Here is an 8,798-nt window from a genome sequence, read left to right on the forward strand (position 1 = left end):
GTCCAAGGCCACAAGCCCACATAGACACAGGAACTCCAGCATGTGAATTCTCTGCCTTGGTGCAGAAAACAGCAGGCACTGAAATGAGTTTAGAACCTCAATTTCCCCACCAGGAACACAAAAAGTAGGGAGAAAACAAGAACACAAGCCAATCTAATCACCAGTTTTATGTCATTCTGCCAAAACATATTGATAAATGGAGCACAACATCAAAACATAAAAAGCTGTGGGTTTATGTTGGTTAAGATTTAAACAATCTCCACTGAAGGCTACGATGAAAGAGAGCTCATCTGCTATTTAATCCATCTTGGAGGAAAAGGAATTCACTCTAAAAGTCACATACAGCTCCTCACTGACCAAAACCCATTTCTTATCACGGTAAAACTGGCAATACTCTGGCTCAGTGATGCTCCTGTTACGTCCCAGGTTTACCCACTGCTGAACTGCAGCAGCAGCACAACAAATTAAATTCATGAAAATCCATTTAATTAAAACACCATCATGCCATTCTTCAAGGGTTTAAGTGACTACTTCTTGCCTCCTTACACAGAACCCAGGCTAATGGTTTCTGTGGCTAAAAATGTTCTATATATTCATCTATGCTTACAAGCCTTGCCTTACATGAGTGATTACAGATTTACCCACAATAAAGTTTTCCTCCTTTCAACATCCTGAAGAGCACAAACAGACCAAGCAAGCTGCATGAGCTCTCTCCAATTCATTTAGAGGTGAAGAACTTCAGGCAATTTCACTTCCACGTAGCCTGTATCATGTACAGAAATGTATTTGCTGTTAAATTTTGCTGTGGGATTGCCATCAAGCAAGGAAAATCAACAAGAACTAGCAGAGAGCCCTGTTTGCAAACCTGTCATCGTGCTGAATTACTGTGACAACTTTTTCTCTATATGAGAGAGAATGTTTTTGACACAACCACAGCAAGAACTCCCCTGAATTAAACTTCAGCTGCATCTCCAGCTCATTAGAACTGAGGCAGCTGGCATCCACAATTAGAAAAGGAAATCTCCTTTTCACCCAAGACCTCACCAAACTCCTTTCGTTAAGGGAAAAATAATGCCCCTTGGAAATCAAGTGTAAATTTATTCCCAGGCAGTTTATTTTCCACAGTTTGAATACCTAAGTAATCAAATACTGAATTTTAAATATGACAGTAAATGGGGGAAGTGGAAAAGGGGATGGAGAATTACAGTAGCTTGTCTTCCACACTCTTCCTGAAAGACACCTGGTCTTGTAAATGTTGAAAACTAAATACATTTAAGAAAGGACTAAAGAGGAATGATTTATTTCCCAGCTCTCCATAGCCAGGCTTTTTAAAAAAAAATCCAAAACCACACAACATTTTACAGTCCAGGCACGTACAAAACCAACTCACATGATTTATCCTATTTGGGGAAGAGAAGAATAATTGTTTTTGTGTCTTACCTGCGCATTGGCTTTCCGTCCATGCACCGTGAAGAGAAACCTTCACCCTACACTTCAAGACCTGATCCAACAGAAGAAAAAAAAAATAAAAAAGAGGAAAGAAAGGTGATTTCTGAATCAAAAGAACCCCTTTTCCCCTCTTCAGTCTCCCTCTAAAAGAACAGAGCTGCCCACAACTAGGTACTAAGGTGCCTTTAAGCTCTTATCAGTTATAAATTCAGAGCCCAGCTTAACAACACCTGGACTGCAGAGAATAAAGCAGAAGGAAACATCACCAGCATTAAAAATATTTTCACCACGGCTGCACAAAGATTCCTCACCAAACAGAACACACACATTATAAAGTCAGCAAACTGCCTGCCTCCCTGAATCCTTAAAACTATTCTACCAAAGGCAGAGATATCTGAAGTAACAGGGTGCTCACTCTCACTCCCTGCTCGGAGCCAGGAGGTATCTCTCCCTCACACATTTAGCAGAGATTTAAGGCAGGCTGGCACCTAATAAACAGCACAGTGCTGCTCACCAGCTACACTGCAGAGCCAGAATTTGATAGAAGATAAAACTTGTGTCTGGAAATTGAAGATAACTGTGCCCCAGAGGTAAGAGGGATGCTAATAATGCTACTATATCTGCAAAGATGAACGATGCTGCCTGATGCTCACTACACTTCCACTCCAAATATGCATTTTCTGAGAGTAATAACAGTAGCAAACTGCACAGGCCTTTCATATTCAACCACTAACTTCTAATTCTAATGTAAATTAACCCTTTTTACAAGGGCATCGCTTGCCCCAATTTCATTTTCGATAGCTATTCACTTAGGAATATATTTAATTCAATTATTATTCAAAGCAGTAAGCCTAACTTTTTATGAAAAAAAAATAAATTATTAAAAGAACAGAGAGGTGTTCTGCTTCCACACTGATAGTCACAGGCTTCTACCCCTCCAGAAACGGAGTGAGAAACGGGAAACCACTGAACTATGGGAAAAGCAATGACAGAATGAGAATGAATTAAACCTCAAAATAAACACAAGCAGCATTCAAAAGAGGGGAAAAAAATTAAATTTAGGGAGAATAAGATCATTTTCGGAAGACTGAGACGGTCACATCGGAGCCCTGCATCCAACAATAAGCAAAATATTTTCGGCACAATTTAAATTAAACTACAGAAGCGTTACAGCTGTGCTCGGCTACGTGAAGGAGAACCTTATTTTACACGCAGCACTCCCTAGGAGCATTATCCCAGACACACAAGCGGAGCTAGCTAATGAAGAATAAGCTCAGACTTGCTGTCTGTCGCAAATTACTCGGGTTCACAGCTCCCTGCAAATAAAGCAAGGCAATTCCTCCCGGCTAGGGCAGCGCATACCAATTCCGAGGCGAGCTCCAGCCGCGCATCCCCGCATCCCGCCGGGGCACCGTCGGCTGTCCCGTGTGCCAGCGGCCCCCCGGAGCTCTTGGCACACCCCAGGGAACGTGGACGAGGCTATTCTTAGCCCCCCGATTGCATCAGATTTAATCCCCTTAAACCCACGCTAAAAGCCGGCGAGGAGGGGGAAACACACACAGGCACAGGCGCACGCACAAAATAAAGGCATTTAAACCGCGCTGTCCGCGGGGCAGCAACAGGCTGAGGGACGGCTCTGCCAGCAAAGCGTGGCCCTGGAGCCCGTGGCACAACTCGGCTCTCCCGGCGGCAGCTCCTGCGGGACCGGCATCGCTCCCCTCCGCCGGGCCCGGCCCAAGGGCCGCCCTGAGCCGAGCCGAGCCGAGCCTCAGCCCGCCCAGGCCGCGGCGGTGCCCGGGCAGCGCTCCCCGGCCCACCCCGCGCCCCCCGGCCCGCGGAGCCGCCTCACTCACGCCGGGCGCGGGCTCCTCGCCACCGCCGAGCCGCGGTCCCGCAGCGCCGCCCGAGCGCGTCCTCAGCCGCAGGAAGCGGCCCCGGCCCCCGCCAACCGCCGCCGAGCCGCGCCCGCCCCTTCCGCCCCCGGAGCCGCCCGCCCGCCGCAGCACGGCCCGGCCTGCCCGGCCCACCCGCCGGGCCGCGGTGTGGTACCGAGTCCCGCCGGTGTGGAACCGAGCTGGAACCCGTGTGGTACCGAGTCCCGGTAGTGTGGAACTGAGCTGGAACCCGTGTGGTACCGAGTCCCGCTGGTGTGGAACTGAGCTGGGCCCGTGTGGTACCGAGTCCCGCTGGTGTGGAACTGAGCTGGGCCCGTGTGGTACCGAGTCCCTCCGGTGTGGAACTGAGCTGGAACCCGTGTGGTACCGAGTCCCAGCGGTGTGGAACTGAGCTGGGCCCGTGTGGTACCGAGTCCCAGCGGTGTGGACCTGAGCTGGACCGTGTGGTACCGAGTCCCAGTGGTGTGGAACTGAGCTGAACCCGTGTGGCAGCGAGCGGACAGAGCCACCACATGCACAGGGCCCCGTTGGGTCCTGTCATAGAATCATCAAGGTTGGAAGAGAGCCAGCAGTGCCACTGGATCCGCTAAACCTCATCACCCAACACTGCTGGGGATGGTGAGTCCAGCACCTCCCTGGGCAGCCTGTCCCAATGTCTGACCACCCTGACAGTGAATTTATTTATTTTTCCCTAATATCTGCATCTCCCCTGTCTCAGCTGGGCCGTTTCCTCTTGTCCTCCCAGCAGAAGAGACCGAGCCCAGCTGGCTGCAGCCTCCTGTCAGGTGTTTGCAGATAGCCATGAGCTCCCTGAGCCTCCTCTTCTCCAGCCTCAACACCCCCAGCTCCCGCAGCCACTCCTCATGTGCTTTCTAGATCCTTCAGATGCCTTGTTGCCCCTCGCTGGACACACTCCAGCACCTCAATGTCCTTTTTAAAGATGCCCAGAACTGAATGCAGCATTTGAGGCGCAGCCTCAGCAATGCTGAGTACAAAGGGATGATCACTTTGCCAGTCCCTTTATCCTTCCATAATTCCAGATTAACGCCGCTTCTCATTCTCAATGGGTAATGCATTTCTCACTATGCCTGAGCTTGACACATGGTGTGATTTTGGGGCTGTCCTGTGCATGAGGAGACATCATGAACATGTATAAATATCTAAAGATAAGATGATGGAGCCAGGCTCTTAGTGGTGCCAGCCACTCGGATGAGATACACAGAAGGTTCCACTTGGTTAGAAGGAAGAACTTCCTCGCTGTGCAGTGATCAAGCACTGGAACAGATTGCCCAGAGAGGTTATGGAGTGTCCCTGGGCAGATATCCCAGACCCACCTGGATACAAAGCAATGCCCTGTTCTGAAATGGCCCTGCTTGAACAGGGAGGTGGGACCTGATGACCTTCTGTGCTCCCTTTAAACCCATTCTGTGACTCTGTGCAGGGCCAGGAGCTGGATTTGGATGATCCCTGTGGATCCATTCAAACTCAGGATAGTCTGTAATTCTGTGAACTTCTGGCTTTCCTCTTAACATGGGTGACCATTTTGCCCTTGTGTCCCTGTAAGGTGACAGTGCCCAGTGCCTGCCCATGGCCCACTGGGTTCCTTAGTCCTTAGAACCTCCAAGGCTGGTGGGATCACACCTGGAGGAAGAGCAGATGTTTGGGAGTGCCTGGATAACCATGCCAGATTCCCTCCAGGATGACAACCAGTCACAAGGTGCCTCAGCCCACCAAAGGCTCTTATGGTAGGGGCTTCTCCACTTCCTATGCCCTCTTCCTCTTGCCTGTCCCCTCTGCCACCCTCCCAAAGGTGTTCCCAGGGCCCACAGGCACCCCAAAAACCAGGAATCTGTCTCCCTAAATATGACAGACCACGTGGTACCTCAGACATATCTGTGACACTCAGCAAAATTCCTGCTAGGAGCAGCCAAATTTCAGAATTTTCTTGCAAGGCTTGTATCAAGGGGTTTTAATGTTCCTGTGGCACGTGTCCTTTTGGTACAAACAGCATCCAGGGCAGGGGTGTCAGCCAGGCTGCTGTTTGTGAGCTTCCAGAATGTGTGTGTGCTCTGGTACACATAGGAAAATTGGGGTGAGAGAGAGCAGGCACCCCACAGGTGCCACATTCCAGGAGGAGGCCATCGTTGCTGCGGCACAAAAACGCCCACACCTCGTCATGGAGAGCGTGGCCTCTGACCTGCCCTACTGACTGGGCCAGTTTTGGAAGTACCTTGCCCAGGTGGACACGTCCTGGCTGCTCTGCAAGGCCTGGAAAGCTGTGGGCATTCTGGGCCTGGCTCATACTGCCCTCAGCATCTGGAGAAATGTGCAGAAAAACCAGAGATGGGCAAGCAATCTAAACCAGTCACACAGGAAGGGATGGGATTGTGGGGTGCAGTGTGACCCTGTCATTTCCAGGGATGGGGACAGCCAGCTTCACGTTCCACGAGGACAGACTGCCAGGCAAAGTGCACCTTCCCATGTTCCCAGCTGTACAAGATGAGAGCCAAAACCGTGGTGATGCTCAGGACCAAAACCATGGCGATGCTTGGGGCCACCAGGCTTTTGAACCTTTACCTGCAAGAGCTCCAGCACCAGCACTGCCAGAGGAAAGCAGCAGCAGAAGTTTGGAAGTTCCCTTGAGGAGGGACAAGGGAGCCAAACACAGAAGGGATAAAGCACCAGCTCCTCTCCCAGCTGAGAAATGTTTCAAATTCAGACTAGCTGAGGTGGGAAGGCTCCTGGCAGCTCAGTTCGTTCAAGCCCGTGCTCAGGTGTCTCAAACCAACTGCCCACGAACTTCTGCAGTTTTGATAGCTCCAAGAGACTCCACAACCCCTCTGAACAAGCTGTGCCAGTGCTCCCTTACTCTCCCAGCAGATGTTTCCTGATGTTCAGAGGGAACCCCTTCTTTTTCAGGTTGTGTCCATGTCCAACCACTGGCTGTCTTTTCACCCTCCCTCCTGCTATTCATATACACTAAGAGGATTCCCCCCTCAGCCTCCTCCAGTCTGAACAATCCCACATCTCTCATCTTTCCCCACAGGAGAGATCTTCCAATCCCTTCATCTTCATGACCCTTCAATGGACTCTCACCAGTAGCTCCTGTACTGGAAAGCCCAGAACTGGACACAGCATTCAGCTGAGCAGAGGGGAAGGATCACCCTAACCCAACACTTCCCCTAAAGCAGCCCAGGATACCATTAGCCCTCTGCTGTCTGGCTCCTGGACAAGCAGGACCCTCACAGCCTTCTCTGTGCATTCCAAATGTCCCAGCATGTACTGGCCAGTGGGATCATTCTTCCCCAAGTGCAGGACTTTGCAATTCCCTTTGCTGAACATCAAGACGTTTCTGTCAGCCCATTTCTCCATCATGCAGATCTTCAGTGAAGATGTCAGATGGGCTGGACCTAGTCACACCTTCCACCAGACCTCACACCGCTGATCACCACAGTCTGGGACCAGTCCTTCAGCCAGTTTTCCACCTCTGGATTTATCCAGCCCATACATCAACACTGCAAGGACATTACAGGAGATCCTATCAAAAGCCTGACTCAAGCCAAGCAGACAACATGCCCTCCTCTTCCCTCACCCACCAAGCCAGTCATTTCTTCAGAGGGTTATCAGGTCGTTTAAGCCCAATTTCCCCTTCTTGCATCCATGCTGACATCAAGTGTTTTGCCACAAACTGATTTATCCCTTTGCTAAAAGCAGTCCCCCTTTGCCTGGCACCCTGCTGGTGCTAATGCCACTTGGCCTGTGAGGTCTTTTGACGACTGTCATTAATTCATTAATTGAAGATACTTACTGGGAAGGGCTGAGCTTGTCCACCTCTGCTGTTCTGAGAGCAGAGAGGTCTCACAACAGCACCCCAAGCCACAGGTGCACCAGGACTTGCTGTGTGAGTGTGACAGCTTGATGTCTTGAGACATTTTGGGGTGCATGTGTGTGAGGGAAGGGGCAGGACAGCCTTGCCCTGCTCTGCCTATCCCCCATCCTAGAGTCTGTATCCCAGCCCTGCAGTGGCTGCCAATCCCTGCCACACCAGAGGCAATGCTCCACACCTACCCCAGAGCCCTAACCACGCTCCTGAGTGACCAAATGACTGGAAAACCCATCTGGGCAAGGGCTCAGGAAGGCTAAGGAACAGCTAAAGCTGAACTCAAGGTGAGCACAGTGCTCCTCTTGGAGTTTTATCAAATTAAACATGTCTGGAATCTAGGAGAGGTGTCCTAGAGATGTGTCCTTTTCTCTTCTTTTTCTTGCTTTCGTCCTCCTCTAATTCCCTCTTCTTAGAATTAATGAATAATTTAAAATTGAATAGGTTTAAAGTTGAATAGGCCAATTTAATGCTCTGAGGTGTTTTATGCTGTGTGCTGCTCTAAACCTTTTCCCAAAGTTCTTGGATTTTCTAAATTTGCTAGTAAGGTCTTTTTGGTTGTTTTGACCTGTCAGGAGTATCTCGTCAGTGTTTCTCCTGTGCATCTAATACAGAGCACATCAAGAACCACAAGCCCTTTTAAAAGCCTTGTCAGGTGAGTTTTTTGGCCCTCACAGTGAGTTTTTTATCTTACAGTGAAGGGGACCAGCCAAAAGCCAGGGCTGCTGACTCCTTCTTCACCAAAGGACTGATCTGTGCCAGCAGCTTTGCTCCAGGTCCGGCTTAAACTTGCAGAACTAAGACTAGGTTGGCCAAGTCTGCTTCTATCCAGGGACTGCAGCCAGCACCATGCAGCACCAAACAGGAGACAACACCAGCATCCATTTATTCTGTCTTTATTCACTGGGGAGAGGAGGCCAGTGTTTTATCTTGTCTTCTCCATGAGCCCTGAGAAGCCTCACCAGTTCTGCAGGGCTTTGGTCCCTCTTACCTACACAGAATCAGGCAGTGCCAGCCCTTGCTCGTGGCAAAGCTGGCATGTCTGGAGGAGTGCTGGGAGACAGGGAGAGGGATGGATAAAAGGCTGCCTCATCACAGAGCAAGAAGGAATGAGTCTGCCCCAGCAGCAGTCACTGGGGGGAGGTGTTTCCTTTCTTGTTTTCTCCCAAGACCAAAGCTTGTCCCAGCTCACATCAGGCTGGAGAGCAATGGAACATGATCCATTAAACTCTTGACCACAGAGCAAAACCAATGCTCTGGAAAGAAAAAAATGAAATGAAAAAGAAAAATGTAAAAACCACAAGGGAGCAAGGCTAAGGGTCTCTGCTCCAAGCTTTGTGGGATGCCTGTGAAGTTTTGGGTTTGGTAGGGCAAGTCAGTCTCAGCAGCAGTGGCCGAAGGATCTTTGCTGGCTACCATCCCACCAAACCCCCTCCACTGGCTCCCACCAAGCCCCTGCCCCAGCCAAACCTGCCCCACCTTGCAGGGGCCTCTCCAGGCATCCCTAAATCTGCAGTTCAAGCCCACCAGGCCCCTCTGGCCATGGCTGTTGTAGCACCACCAGGTTAGGGGAG

The 8,798-nt window shown here is 50.4% G+C and overlaps 1 protein-coding gene across 3 annotated transcripts in view; it reads right to left on the reverse strand.

The window, feature by feature from the left end:
- Positions 1 to 8,798, reverse strand: part of KLHL20 (kelch like family member 20) — a 450,003-nt gene that overhangs the window by 22,116 nt on the left and 419,089 nt on the right. For 2 of the 3 annotated variants that reach the window (XM_058842329.1, XM_058842332.1), the window contains exons 1-2: positions 3,303 to 3,415; positions 1,441 to 1,501 (exon numbers count right to left, since the gene is read on the reverse strand). In XM_058842329.1, the coding sequence (XP_058698312.1) occupies positions 1,441 to 1,463 (23 nt within the window). In that variant the 5' untranslated portion in view covers positions 1,464 to 1,501; positions 3,303 to 3,415. Of the gene's footprint in view, positions 1 to 1,440; positions 1,502 to 3,302; positions 3,416 to 8,798 lie in introns of those variants that run through there. The other variant, XM_058842330.1, reaches the window with a different exon arrangement.

Source organism: Poecile atricapillus, chromosome 7 (genome assembly GCF_030490865.1).
Source record: "Poecile atricapillus isolate bPoeAtr1 chromosome 7, bPoeAtr1.hap1, whole genome shotgun sequence".
Classification (NCBI taxonomy): domain Eukaryota; kingdom Metazoa; phylum Chordata; class Aves; order Passeriformes; family Paridae; genus Poecile; species Poecile atricapillus.